Source organism: Macaca thibetana, chromosome 1, assembly GCF_024542745.1.
Source record: "Macaca thibetana thibetana isolate TM-01 chromosome 1, ASM2454274v1, whole genome shotgun sequence".
Classification (NCBI taxonomy): Eukaryota; Metazoa; Chordata; class Mammalia; order Primates; family Cercopithecidae; genus Macaca; species Macaca thibetana.
Window position 1 is genome coordinate 84,596,183 of NC_065578.1, and position 15,284 is coordinate 84,611,466.

Genomic DNA, 15,284 nt, shown 5'->3' on the forward strand with positions numbered 1-15,284 from the left:
TTTCTCTCCCCTTGCCTTCCACGCCTATTGCGGGCTCTCATTATTCTTAGGATCTTTCTTTTTCCCAGAAACACCTGCTACCAGGTAAGGGTCAGATGAACGTATTTCACACGAAGATATAAATAGAGTGTTGCTATCCATACCCCAACCCTAGGGCTTGGTGATTTTTTTTTTTCCAAAACGGGAACAATCCCTTAGCTAATAAGCCGCTGCTCCAGGGGAGGAAACGTAGGCTTGGGCCCAGAGATAGGTGGCAGCAGGGGTTTCTGGCCACGAAGCCTTCAGGCCCTTCCAGGTCCCAGCGTGTGTGGATCTTAAAACACCCCCTACTAAGGGCTTTGATTCCAATTTTGGTTTCAGCTGAGGTGGGAGAGGCCACGCCTCAGGATCGCCCCAGGCCAGGGCTGGGAATGGGTCTCCGAGGTGACTCCGCAGGCCCACGGGTCCTGGAAGACGCACTTTACTCAGTGAGGAGGTCCCAGGCGTCCCAAGCCCACCAGGGGGCAGCAGTGGCATTCTTAGCCCCACTTCGCGCTCTAAGGCAGACTGAGAAAACTCGAGTGACCACCTGAGGGCGCTGTTACTCCACAATTTTTCTGCAAAAACTAAGGTCGGCAAACATGGATATTCGGATTTCCTTTGTTTTTGTGGCTAAATCAAAGGATGCCTCTGGGGAAAAGGGGCAACACGCACTGTCAGATCGGCATTCGTATGGAAAAGCAGAGGTAGGAAACATTTTACGCATTTTGAAAATACTTTGATGTGCAGTAATTTTGAAACTTTCGCAGGGCACCTGTTTTTCAATGGGCAGTAGAGAGTAATGCTGCAATCAGAGTTTGAGCCCCAGTACCACACCCACTAGCGGTGTGACTTTTCCTGGTGACTGAGTCTCTCTGGGCCTCAGTTTTGTATAGGGGACTTGTTCTGCCCCTCCTTGTCCTATGTGTAAGTACCGCGTTGGTGTTGCGCTCATAGGCTCACCTGGCCAAGGACCAGCTTCTGTCTACACTACTCTCAAACTTGCCACTTGCAGCATATTTCGTTCTCATACCCTTTGGCTTCGCACTGCTACTCACACCAGCTCAGAAGGGCAGAGCAATGGCCAAAATGTAAGGCTGGGGTTGGGACTGTGAAAGGAAAGGAACAATTACCAGTTAGCAAATTACTATAATGGCCACGTGGGCTCCAGGGCTCACATAATGAGGAGCTTGGTATGTGTGGTAATTACACACACTTGAGCTGAGTCTTAGGCAAACATATAAAAGAAACGTTATTTTCTTTATTTCTAAAGGCTATGAAGGTAAGAAGCATTCCATAAGCAATTATTATGCAGCACTATTTCAAGGGTTGGGCTCTGTCAATGAGTTTTAACCGCTAAAGAAAAGGAATTCTAATTGGGGGCGAAGGTAGTTTTAGGAATGGCAGCTTCCGAGTTTTGTACTGACAGGTGCTGGTGAAAAGCTGATTAATCCCATTCAATACTATAATAGGCTACATTTGTATCGCACTGCATAGGGTGCCAAGTACTTTTATATAAATCCTCTCATTTGATGTTCCCAACCACCCTTTGAGATATGAAGAGGACAAGGAGAATTATTGCTGTCATTTTAAAAACCAGTTTTATTGAGATATAATTCATATACCAAACACATCACCCATTTAAAATGTGCAATTCAATGATTTCATGCTTGTTCACAGATATATGCAACCATCATCACGTCAGTTTTCATCACCACAAAAAGAACCCCCTACCCTTTAGGTATCACTCCCTTATCCTCCCTCTCCTCCCTTCTTGCACTCTCCCCTCCAAAGCAATCACTATTCTATTTTCTGTCTCTACAGATTTACTTACCCTGGATATTTCACATAAATGGAATTGTATAATATGTAGTCTTTTGCGACTGGCTTCTTTCACTTAGCATAATGTTTTCAAGGTTTATTCATGTCATGTTCAGTACTTCCTTCCTTTTTACACCTGAATAATATCCCGTTGTATGGATATTTTTGTTCATGTGTTCATCAGTTGGTATCCATTTCATTTATCCATTCATTCATTGGTATACATGAGTTGTTTGCATCCTTTGGCTATTTTAAATAATTGCTGTAAACATTCATGTGCAAGCGTTTGTGGGGGCATATGCTTTCATTTCTCTTAGGTGTATTCCAGGGACTGGGATTGCTGGATCATATGGTAACTCAATGTGTAGGTGTCTGAGGAACTGTCAGAGTGTTTCCCACAGTGGCTGCATTTGACATTCTCATCAGGAGGGTATGAAGGTTCTGATTTCCCCACCTCCTTACCAGTGTTTGCTGTTACCTGACTTTGATTGTAGCCATTCTAGTGGGTATGACGTGATCTTTTTCATGTGGCTTTTGGCCATTTGTATATGTTCTTTGGAGAAATGTCTCTTGATCCTTTGCCTATGTTCAAACTGTCTTTTCTATTATCAAGCTGTAAGAGCTTTACGTATTTTAGATAGAAGTCCCTTATCAGATATATAATTTGCAAATGTTTTCTCTGGTTCGGTGGGTTATCTTTTCAGTTTTTTTGTTTTTTTAAGAGATGGGGTCTCACTTTGTCACCCAGGCTGGAGTGCAATGGTGAGATCATAGCTCACTGCAGCCTCGAACTCCTGGGCTCAAGGGATCCTCCTGCCTCACCCTCCGGGGAAGCTGAGACTACAGGTGTGTGCTACCGTGCCTGTCTTTCACTTTCTTGATAGTGTCTTTCGAAGCACAAGTTTTAAAATTTGATGTTGTTCAATTTAGTTTTTCTTTTGTTGCTTGTGCTTTTGGTGTCATATCTAAGTGTCAATTCTGAGGTTATGAAAATTTATCACTAAGTTTTCTTCTGAGTTTTATATTTTAGCTCTTATATTTAGGTCTTTGATTCATTTTCAGTTACTTTTTGTATATGGTGTGAAGAAAGGATCCAACTTCATTCATTCTTTTGCTGGATATGTGGGTATCCAGTTGTCCCAGCAGCAGTTGAGAACACTGTCCTTTCCCCTCTGAATAGTGGTGGTACTCTTGTTGAAATCAGTTGACCTTAGAGACACGGACTTATTTCTGGACTTTCAATTCTATTCCATTCATCTATCTGTTTATCTTTACACCAGTACTGCATTGTCTTGATTACTGTTGCTTTTAAAGTTTTGAAATTGGGATGTGTGAGTCCTCCAAGCTTATTCTTCTTTTCAATATTGTTTTGGCTATTTGAGGCCCCTTGTAATTCCATGTGAAATGTAGAATCTCAGTTTCTAAATGTAGAAGCCTGTCAGCTTCTACAAAGAAGCCAGCTGGGATTCTAATAGGGCTTGCATTTAATGTTTATCAAGTTGAGGAGTGTTGTCATCCTAACAATATTAAGTCTTCTAATACATGAACATAAGCAGGTTTTCCATCTATTTAGATATTAAACTTCTTTCAACAATGTTTTGTAATTATCAGAGAATAAGTTTTGGACTTTTACTAAATTTATTGCTAAGTGTTTTATTCTTTCTGATGCTATTATAAATGGAACTGTTTTCTTAATCTTATTTTTGGATTTGTTTACTGCAAATGTATAGAAACACAATTTTTAATATATTGATTGATCTTTTATCCTAAAATCTTGCTGAAATCTTTTTTTTTTTTTTTTGAGATGTGGTCTCACTCTGTCACCCAGATTGGAGTGCAGTGGTGTGATCTTGGCTCACTGCAACCTCTGCCTCCTGGGCTCAAGCCATCCTCCCACCTCAGCCCCCCAAATAGCTTGGACCACAGGCATGCGCCATCATGCCAGGCTAATTTTTTGTATTTTTAGTAGAGACAGGGTTTCGTCATGTTGCCCAGGCTGGTCTCAAAACCTGAGCTCAGATGATCTGCTCACCTCGGCCTCCCAAAGTGCTGGGATTACAGGCGTGAGCCACCGCGCCCAGCCTCATTTATTAATATATTTTTAGTGGATTTCTTAGGATTTTCCATATAGACGAGCATGTCAAATATAGTTTTATCTCTTCCTCTCTGATCTGGACGCCTCCAATTTAGCCTTTATCTCCAAAGAATCTACCAATTTCCTCTCAACTGCCTTTCACCACAACCACCACTGTTTTTGAGAGCACACTTAGACTTGAACTTCACACTCTGTTGCAAATGAAGTCAGTTCTCTAGGGAGGGATTCAGCGCTCTTCCTTCCACAGCCTGATTGTCCCCTGGGGAAAATCTCTGAGCCATCATCTAGGGGGTTGGGGGCAGGGAAATGTGGCTCACTTCTCTCTGAATGACACCCTTGTTTTTGTTTCTCAGTGCTAGGTAGAGAGAAGGCAACAGACTCAGGTCTTTTTGGTTTGCTTCTCTGGGTTAGAACTCGTGCCCCATGAGCCAAGGCAAGGACATTCAGGCTCCCTGTATCATATTGGTACCATGCTCTCAGAGTGGAGCCTCTGTCCCAAGAGTTGGGGCTTGCAGGAATAAAGGAGACCATCCTGGCAACCCTCACCCAGAACTTAGTCTCAGCATTAGGTCACGAGTGGGAAGGGCAGGATAAGCAACGCTGACATCCTGTCTCTCCCCAGGAAGACTGACTTAGGATCTGTGGGGAAAAGAGGCCTTGCGTTCTTAGCTCTACCCTACATGTGCAGAATGTGCAGGCTTGTTAAATAGGTATACCTGTGCCAGGGTGGTTTGCTGCACTCATCAACCAGTCATCTACATTAGGTCTTTCTCCTAATGCTGTCCCTCCCCCCACCTAACAGGCCCTGGTGTGTGATGTTCCCCTCCCTGTATCCATGTGTTCTCATTGTTCAACTCACACTTGTGTGTGAGAACACGCAATGGTTGGTTTTCTGTTTCTGTGTTAGTTTGCTGAGAATGATGGTTTCCAGCTTCATCCATGTCCCTGCAAAGGACATGAATTCATCCTGTTTCATGGCTGCATAGTATTCCATGGTGTGTATGTGGCACATTTTCTTTATCCAGTCTATCACTGATGGACATTTGGGTTGATTCCAAGTCTTTGCTATTGTGAATAGTGCCGCAATAAACATATGTGTGCGTGTGTCTTTATAGTAGAATGATTTATAATTCTTTGGGTATATACCCAGTAATGGAATTGCTGGGTCAAACGGTATTTCTAGTTCTAGATCCTTGAGGAATTGCCAGTTTCACTTGGGAGTGACTCCATAGAGCTCCTCATGCTACCATATTGAAGTTGTAACCCTTACTACTGTCATTTAATAGATGCTATGATTTGAATGTGTTCTCCAAAGGTTCAAGCACTGGAAACTTAATTGTTAAAACAACAGTGTTGGGAAGTGAGGCCTAAGAAGAAGTGATTGGGTCATGAGGGTGGTGCCTTCACAAATGCATTAATGTCATTGTCATAGGAGTGGGTAAGTTATCATGGGAGTGGGTAGTTATTAAGGTGAGCCCGATCCCTAGTGCCTCTGTCTTGTGCACTAGTTTCTGCCTTCCACCATGGGATGACCCTTGTTAGATGCTGGTGCCATGCACTAGGACTTCCCAGCTCCAGAACCGTGAGCCAAATAAATTTCTATTGTTTACAATTTACCCAGTGTGTGGTATTCTGTTATAGCCACAGAAAATGAACTAAAACACTAGATGAGGGCAATGTTCATCTATTTGGGAGACTAGGGGTGGCAGAGGGGAAACTAAAGTCACGCAGAATCAGAATATAGTACAAAGGCCTACTAAAAGATTCCAGGGTGGGAAAGGAATACCTTGGTATGGATGTTAAGTATATCAGATGTTACTGGATAGAACAACCACTCCTGCACATGGTCCTTCAAACGCTACTTGAACACCCCAGGAAAGGGGAATTCACTACTATTAGTTTAGACTGATTATTATCCCCATAAGCAATATGACCAAGTAAAACCAAAACAGCTGTGCCTGCCAAGATGAGCAGGATGTAAAAACAAAAGGGAAACAGAAAAGAGGTACTTCAGGATCCTAAACAACTTCATGTTACCAGAAGGTCATGGGCATGCTACAAAAAGGCAGCTAGCTGTTTTGGGATACCAGGTGCCCAAGAGACTGCTCTAATTTTAGAAATAACACAGTGCTTACTAAAGAGGTCCAGGACTCATGGGTCTGGAATGCAACGTTCTTTCACCCTCAGGCCGTGCATACTCATATTCTGTTGTTGATTCTGCTCCAATTATTTTCTGATATTGAGGGAGGGAGGACCAGACCACAGAACTGGTATGTGCCTAAGGAATCTGCCAAGAATTATTAAATGATAACTTAAATAATACATTATTTAAATTTACAGAGAGTTGTAAATTTACAGAGTTGGTGATGGCCACTGTCTGATAGGCTGAGTTCATTTTCACAGTGGCCTTGTGCTGATATCCTCTGACTCTCCAGATCCATCCTCTGCCCTTCCCTGCCAGTCCTTTGCCCTAGGAGGCTGACCTCCTAGGCTGGAGGCATCCCCTGAGCCGCCAATTGCATCTTGCGGTTGTGTTCAGCCAACGGGGAGCACCAGCAGATCAGAGTGAAGAGAGAAAGGTTAAGGTACTTCTTCTCTGTGCTCTGTCTGAGTCTGTGGCCCTGCCTTCTCTGTTCTATATTTTGCAGCACAATTTTCTGTCCTTGTCCTGTTGGGCCTAGGAGTGCTGCTGACATCTGCTTTCCGGGTGTCTTACCACCCCTTGTTTTTACCCTTAACACTCGTACTTCTGAAACAGACCTTCATTAAGGTCATCTCTTTATTTGAACCAAGTGGGAATGACTTCTATTTCCTAACAGACTCCTTGTTACTATTATATCTTGCCCTGCTAACAACATTCCTTCTGTCTCTCCCAATTATTATCAAGCCTGGAAAGAAGCAAACCCCATGTTACTATCTTAGCATTAGGGGACCTGATACCCTCATCTGGGTCCCCTGTAAACAAAAAACAATTCCCTGGAATTTTAAGCCTCTGTGAATCAGTATTTATTCCATTAGCTCCTTTTATAAGCTAGACTGTTGCTTGGAATCAGAACTTGTTTGGTTCCTGAGCTTTTCCTGCATCAATGTGAAATATGCAGTCTTTGTGACCTGGTGGGATAGGGGCACATTCAACCTATAGCATATAGGATCCTAGTTTAATTTTGAACAGTGGTCCTCTGAGTTCTTACCTCAAAGCCCTAGCTAATAAATAAGCTTTCTTGTCCATGAGCAGGAACTTAAAAGATTGCTTTTAAAGTGAGAAATGGGGAGATGCCAAAGGGTGGAAAGTTTCAGTTTTCAAGACGGATAAATGCTGGAGATCAAATGTATTGCAATGTGACTATAGTTAACAATACTCTATTGCATACTTGAAATTTGCTAAAAGGAACGATTTTAAGTATTTGTTATCACCAAAAAAAAGAAAAAAAAGAAAAAAAAGAAAGTGATAACTATGTTAGGTGATGGCTATGTTAATTGACTTGATTGTGGTGATTATTTCACAATGTCTATCTAAGCATCAAGTATATACCTTAAATATATACCATTTTTATTTGTCAATTAGACTTCAATAAAGTTGGGGCAGCAAGCTACCTCCTTAGGCCTGTGTTAATTCACTCAAGCTCTTTCTCAGTATTCATAGCCAAATGACTACACTTTCCATTTATAAATAGAGGGAGCCTCCCAAGACCTAGAGACCCATCATTGCTTTTAGGCATTCATGTGACACGTCAGCTCAGGCAATATTTTACCAAGTTCATACTGTTTGAATCTTTTATTTATTTATAGTGACAGTAATACATTTGGCACTTACCCATCCTCCTAAAAGCCTGATAACCCCAGTTATCTTGTGCTATAAGTGGCCTAGCTTTCACTAACTTAGAAATGAGGGTTTGGAGGGGGCAGGGAGATGGGGAACATTCCGATTAGCCAACAGTTTCCTAATGCAAGTAGGTCTGTGGCACAGCCATGTCAGCTACCAGGAAAACCTGTGAATTCACCACAGAAGCTGTCAGGCCAGCTTAGAGGCATCCGTGATGAAAATCCCAAGTTATTTCTGGAGTAGGTGATTGATGTTTCAAATAGAAGATGACATTTTGATGGGATCTAAGCTTGCTGTGATCAGAGTTAATAAGGATAATGATGATGATAATGATATTTACATTATCTCTTTCATCCAAAGAACTCTTCAGTTCTTTTATCGCATTTGCCTTGAAAATGTCCCTCCGGAGTTGGGAGGGGAAGGTGTTATTAATCTGTTCTTCAGGAAAGAAAATATAAAGAGACTTAATTGCCAGGCTTTCAGGCTCCATTTTGGTGGTAAGAAGAGATATTTAAATAACAAATTAAACTTGGAGAAATTAAGCTTGGCGAAACACCAGTCTTTCTCAGTTCCCAGTCATCCTATATAATGCTGCCAGATCAAGATCCAATAATATCACTTCTTGACCGAAAAGTCTTCAGGGGATCCTGGCAGACTGCCAAATTCAGTCCAAATATCCTAACTCAGCAGGCAAGGCCCTCAACGTTCCAACCAATGTTGTCTCACCATGCTCTTATATTTACCCTGCGTTTCAGCCAAATAAATCCGCTTGCTCGCCCCTACAGCCTGCTCTAAGCACCCCATTCTCCTTCAATAATGTTCATTCCCCTTGCCCTAACTTGTTCAATGTCTGTCTTCCCTGTTGCATGTACATTCCAGGAGGGTAGGGACAGTCACCACTGTATCCTCAGGGCCTAGCAGAGTTAACTGGCACTTAACAGGGGCTCAAACACTTGCTTCTGAAGTGAACATGATGCTCACCCACCTCCATGCCTTTGCTTCTGCGGCTCCCTCAGCCTAGACAGCCTGTAGTCCCATCTCAACCTATTGAAGCCAGAGCTGTCCTTCCAAGCCCAGAATAAACCCCAATTCCTATGTCTGGTCTCCCTGACTTGGGAACAGATGTGGCATTGTTCTTTTGTAGTTTGTACCTTCTGCTGTATCATAATCATTTGTGTAATTGTGTAGTCATCCTTCCCTGCCCTTCCAAACCATCAGCTCTTGAAAGAGAGGAGCTGTACTCCAGAGCCTGGCAGGGTGTGGGCACTTGTTAAATATGTGCTCACTTGTCTAAAATCATTGATGACCAGCATTCTTCAGTCAGCAAAATTCCCACTTCCAGAATCTGTAGCTTGTCATGAAAGGGCATTTTTCTGTTTCCTCTCCCCTTATTCTTTCAGAGGTGTGGAGGAAGGTCAGTCAGGAAACCCCTGCCAAATCTTTCTTAAAGAAGTATCTCCCTTTCTCCTCTGGGAGGAGCAGTATATCTGGCACTGAGGTGGAGGGCTCCATTTCTGACTGGGACCCACAGCAGGTTTGCAAGGTTACATTTGGCATTTTTTAGCTTCACTGCCAGCATCAATCTAAATAACGCAGAAATAATCAATGCAACATCAACTGAGAAGGTGTGAGTAAATCAATGGCCTCCCCAAGGAATTTTAGAATTGGTCTTCACATCTGATGAGCATTCGCACAGACCATTCAGTTATTATAAAAATACACCACATGAACTAGCTCTGGGGCTGGGTGAAAGCTTAGAAGCGACACATTTTTAATAGACTGAAGACCCTTGGCTAATAGCAATGCGGGCATATTGACTATCTGTGATGAAACACTACGTATAATTTAGAAAGAGCTGCTTGAATAACCATGTTGTAGAATATTCAGGGCTGTTAAAACTGATGATGGAGATCTACATTTGTTGAGATGGAAAGATGCCTACAATATTGCTAAGTCGAAGGAAGCAGACTACAGAACAGCATGATTATGTAAAATTATTGCATATTTATACTGATATCTATTTACAGATCTGTGAATATTCTCTGAAATGTTAATAATAGTTATCTCTGGGTGATAAAACCGTGGGGTAGTTTTTTCTTTACTTTTATAGTTTTTTGTGTTGCTTGAATTTTAACAGTAAGCAGTTATTTTTACAATTATTGAAAGAAAACAATACAGATTGAAAAAATTTGTTGAAAATAAAAAAGCCTCATTTAAAAAACCTTCAAATTTCCTAAAAGATGCTTACTATAAAACAAAAACAGGGGCCGGGCGTGATGGCTCACGCCTATAATCCCAGCACTTTGGGAGGCCGAGGCGGGCGGATCACGAGGTCAGACTGAGACCATCCTGGCTAACACAGTGAAACCCCATCTCTACTAAAAATACAAAAAATTAGCCGGGCGTGGTGTTGGGCGCCTGTAGTCCCAGCTTCTTGGGAGGCTGAGGCAGGAGAATGGCGTGAACCCAGGAGGTGGAGCTTGTAGTAAGCTGAGATCGTGCCACTGGACTACAGCCTGGGTGACAGAGCAAGACTCCATCTCAAAAAAAAAAAAAAAAACAAAAAACAAACAAACAACAATAACAACAAAAACAACTCTTGTATGAGCAAATTAAAAAACCTTTCACCTGCCTGCATAACTGAACCACGTAACTGACTATGTGCTGAATATGGTTAGCAGTGAAAGGGAAGAAAGGGACACCATTTGAGGAGAGGCACAGGAGAACTCAAGCTTTCCTGACCTAGTGTGCATAATATGCACACTTTTTAAGTGCCTGAAGTATGAAGTATCACTTCAAATATTATTTTAACCCAAGCTTTGATGGTCATTTATTTACAGGTACATTATTTTTCTAAGTTCATAGCCCAAAGCACAAAAGAAAATATCCCATGACTGATAGCAAAGAAATGATGACTTCATTCCCCATGGCAGTTTCTGTTGCAAAGAAAAGAGACATACGCTGTTGATCACAGTACAACTCACATTTTATTCCATTGTGATTGGTATACATGTAAGATTGAGACAGCAAGAGACTAAAAATCAGTGCAGAACTTCTCTGAACTAAAGGGCCATGAAAGGCATGATTGGTTTTGGCACACAGAGTGGATAACCATACATTGACTGGAATGAGGTGGTCAGGAAAATAAAATGCACAAATCTAACACCATGTTGAAATCATGTCTGAATTCTGGAGAATGTTAAAGTAAATAATTATAAAGACTTACATGCAACTCTTTACCTTACATTATTCATCTACAGACTATTTTTCTCCCTTAGAGATGAGGAGATGGCCTTAGTAATCTGTTCACAGTAGCTGCAAAGACCAATCAATACACATTAGAAAGATCTGCCTGATTTCTATAGCAATTCATTATAGCTGAAGAAATAATGCTAAATAATGTATTTTCTCTTTATCATCCTTTAACTAAATTGAATCACATCACCCAAGTAATTCTGACTTAACTTTTACTTAGTTAAATATAATTTCTCATGTCTTTTAATGTCAAAAAGCAGTTTCTGTTAGTTTATCCATTGGTGTATATCACAATGGATGTGAGGAAAACTTATGTGATAGTATCTTTCCTTTTCAAAAATAACATTATGCTAATGAGAACATCAAAGAAGTAACACTATGTTGCAAGTAATTTAGGTTTTCACATCATCAATCACATAGGGAGTCCAAAGAAGCCAGCCTAGCGGGTAATGTAGCAGAGCAGAATGCAATGCAGAAGAGGCACACAGAGTCTAAGTGATTTCTCCAGACAGAGAGAAGGAAAGACAGACAGAAGCAAAAGAAAGGAAAAGTGAAAAACAGTCTTCTGCAGAACAAATTGTTACAAAGAAAAATCCATTTGCTTGCAATTGATTAAACATAATAGAGTTCTTTGATTTGGGATGGCAGAAGTAAAGATATTAAAAATTATATGCTGGTAAGCCTAAACTGGCTGACTGGGCCATTTTTCCTGTGGTTGTGTTTGAGATGTTGAGCTCTCACAGGGAGAATTTTTGCTTTTGCCAAGGAAGGGCCAGATTTAACCCAAAAGGGCAACCTCGACTGCTGAGAACATTTTTTCTTTGTTAACTTGGGCATGTGGCTAACATTCATTCTCTCCCTGGTAAAAAGATATTATTCATCTCTCATGAGATGGTTCAAAACATGACAGTGACCAAGACGTGGTTTATTCACAGGATGCGCATAATTGGCTATCTGCATATGGCATGAATTAAAAAGTTAAGCAACAAGGAAGAGAAGGAGGAGAAAAAACTTTTACAAATTTCTGGCATAAAATCATCAAATAAAAGAGAAAGATAGTGGTTAAGGATGTTTTCATTTTCTCAGAGGTTTCTCACTTCCATCTTCTACAGGGGAAATGAAATGAATGAAAGTAATTCTCTTTAGGTCACCAACATAAGGAATCTTTGACTGCAAACATAGAGGTGAGCAGAGCAAGACTTGAAGTGACATTTCTTAATCTCTTTGACTCTTAATCTTAAACAACAAGCCACAGGCAATACAGGAAAGGTGGAGATGACTAGGAAGTGTGATAACGTGCCTGGATCAGTTACCATTCCTTGGAAAGTACCGTTTCCCCTTCCTGTTAATAGGCTGATTCCTGCAGGTTTGAGTAAAGGAATCATCTCTTCCTTCAGTGCTGCATTGTTCTTCATAAGAGACCTGTGTCAGTTGAAAGTTGTGTAATTTAAAGGCTAGAGAAGAAATTTAAATTGGATTCCACAGTAAATAGTCACGGATATTTCAAAGTAGAATTGTCCACTGTCTGGGGTTGGTTTCAAGCATCAAGGTGATCGCTTCCTGAACATGTTCATTGACCATGAGGAGCTGTTTACTCTGGCTCATATTGGACTACCAGTAATCATTTTCAGACATGATGTCTCTTTTGAAAGAAATGACTTTGCTGGACCAGGATAACTGCAAGGGGTAGAAGACTGGAAACAGGGTGAGTCAGGGTAGGTGGAAACGGAAATGAGTTGAAGGGGGGGAAAAAAAAAGAGTTCCTTCAAGGTCATATATGGTCAGTAATGAAGCAAAAATTCAGAGTATGTGACTTGAAGACTTTCTAAGACATTGTTCCCATGGGATGTTTCTAAGCTTCTTGATCTTTAATCTCTTAGCAACTTTCTGATACTGGAATTACCTTCCTAGGTGTGGTGCCCTACTTCTGGAATTTAGATCTCAGGGGCAAACCCTGCCAGGATGTGTCTCTGTGTAGTTAACACTGCCCCAGACAGCAGCGCTGATTTCAGTCACAGTTCTGCTGAGGAGCCTGTCTGCCCCTGGCAGGGGTGAGGGGAGGGTTGTTGGTGGCAGATGTAGTCAGAGGCAGAGGAGAACAATGGCAGACAGGGTGGACCTGCAGGAAGGTAGCCAGAAGGAAAGACCTTGGGTTTTACCCAAGGTCAAGGTGGCTGTGATAGAAGAGCGAAAGGCAAAAGTAACTAACTGAAATTCAGAAGTAAAAGAGAAAGGAGGAGGATCCCTGGACCAGGGAATTTCACAGGAACCAAACATGATTCATGATATAGAGGGAAAAAAAAAACAAAACAAACAAGCTTATCTGACTGATCAAGAAGACATTCTTCAGAATATACTGACAACTAAATAATTTTCACACCAATAATACAAACACTAAATGAGTGTTTCCTTACTATGATTAATCACATTTTGATAATTCATTAGCTCTATATCTTCTAGGTTGCTTAATTCATGTAGCAAATCCACAGCTTAGGTACCACCGTGAGGGGAGGGAGGGTGGGGGTGCTGAATGAAGCAATTCAACTTAGAATCAAATTTTGTAAACAAGAGTTAGTAGCACAGTGGCACAGTAGATTGTCAAGAAAAACAACAGGAGTGGGCACAGAGTCATTGGCCTTGCCTGTGCGGTCTTGCCGCCTACCAGGGAGGACTCTGAAGCTCAGGAGTCTACCTTCTTGTTAATTAAAACTGAGCAGCAGGTGAGCAGCCCGTCCACCTTTTCCAGTTCAGACATGCTCACGGGGATCAGCATATGGTCCTTCAGTTTCTCATAAACCTACAGTGGGAATCAAGGAAAAGGAAGAAAAAGAAGGATTATGTTTCTGCCTGTTTTACCATCCTCAGAAGTGGAGAATCAACTTGATTTGTGCATCTAGGCTTTTCATTCATTTAATCCCAAGACACACATGCAGTCTCAACCACACACATGCCCACAGTCATCCCCACAGAGCTGGTGGGAACTGGTTAACCACTAGCTCTGTGCTTTAACCTCAAGGCCAAAGATGTGTCAGAAATGTGGTTTTGCTAGAGATGCCTTTACTCTGCCATTGTCATTGCTAGATTAAGTGGTACGTGGAAGTTGGTGGCCATGTGTCAGTCTGAATATTACTCTTTCCTCACACTTTATTTTTATTTATTTACATATTTTTGGAGACAGGGTCTTGCTCTGTCATCCAGGTTGGTGTATAGTGGCATGACCATGGCTCACTGCAGCCTCAACTTCCCAGACTCAAATGATCCTCCCCCTCAGCCTCCAAAGTACCTGGGACAAACAACAGACACACACCACTACGCCTGGCTAATTTTTATTTTTTATTTTCTGTGGAGACAGGGTCTCACTATATTGCCAGGGCTGGTCTTGACTTCCTGGGTTCAAGTGATCATCCTGCCTTGGCCTCCCAAAGTGCTGGTATTACAGGCATAAGCCACCACGCTAGGCCTTCTCTTCACACTTTAAAACCCTCTCAACTATACTTTTGGTTTATTTTCTTACCAACACCACTGGAGAAATTTGACAAGATATAACTTAAGTATTTCAGGTTAAATTGCTTTTAAATTACAGGTGTAAATTTTATTAGCATCTTTTGACACTAATAGAAAGCATAAGTCAGAACTTCAATTAACAGTTAATAGATTTTTCTGTGATGATCAAATAAAGCATATTTTTAAAAACAAAGTGACTTGAAAGTGTACTGCCTAATAACAGTCTACTGTGCTTCTTTAGGAAGCACTGTGTTTCTTAAAATTCAGCACAGTGGTTAATTAAGAGTGTTGGAGCCAGAGTAGGGTACCAAACCCAGTTCCATTAACCTACTACTTAAAGAATTATTTCAGTGAAGTGACATTCCCTCTGAGCCTGGTTTACTTCTCTGTAATACTCGAATAGTAATGTTGCCCCATAGGGCTGTTACAAGGACTGAATAAGATAATACACCTGGGATGCCTGGCACCCTGCCTGGCACCGGGGAAGCCCTCAGTAAACAGGGATATTATTAATACTATTGTCATTTTTGAGAGACACACGGCTGAATCAGGGGGACAGTGAATAATCATCTGGTAGGTCAGATGATCAGTGTGGCTAAAGAGGGATGAATGATTCAGACCTGTATTTCTCAAAGTGAGTTCTGTGACTGGGTGCTTGTTGATATTGCAGATTCTAGGGTTGGGGTCCAGGAACTTGCAATTTTAGCAACCCTGATGTGCCTTAAAGTATGAGATCCATTACTCTTGTAAGAGCTGGGTAAGCCCCAG

At 41.5% G+C, this 15,284-nt stretch overlaps 1 protein-coding gene across 2 annotated transcripts in view; it reads right to left on the minus strand.

Annotated features, from left to right (window-relative positions):
- Positions 1 to 10,725: 10,725 nt before the first annotated feature.
- The window catches only part of DDAH1 (dimethylarginine dimethylaminohydrolase 1), a 142,768-nt gene continuing 138,209 nt past the window's right edge, over positions 10,726 to 15,284 (minus strand). For both annotated transcript variants that reach the window (XM_050771916.1, XM_050771991.1), the window contains exon 6: positions 10,726 to 13,809. In XM_050771916.1, the coding sequence (XP_050627873.1) occupies positions 13,693 to 13,809 (117 nt within the window). In that variant the 3' untranslated portion in view covers positions 10,726 to 13,692. The remainder of the gene's footprint in view (positions 13,810 to 15,284) is intronic.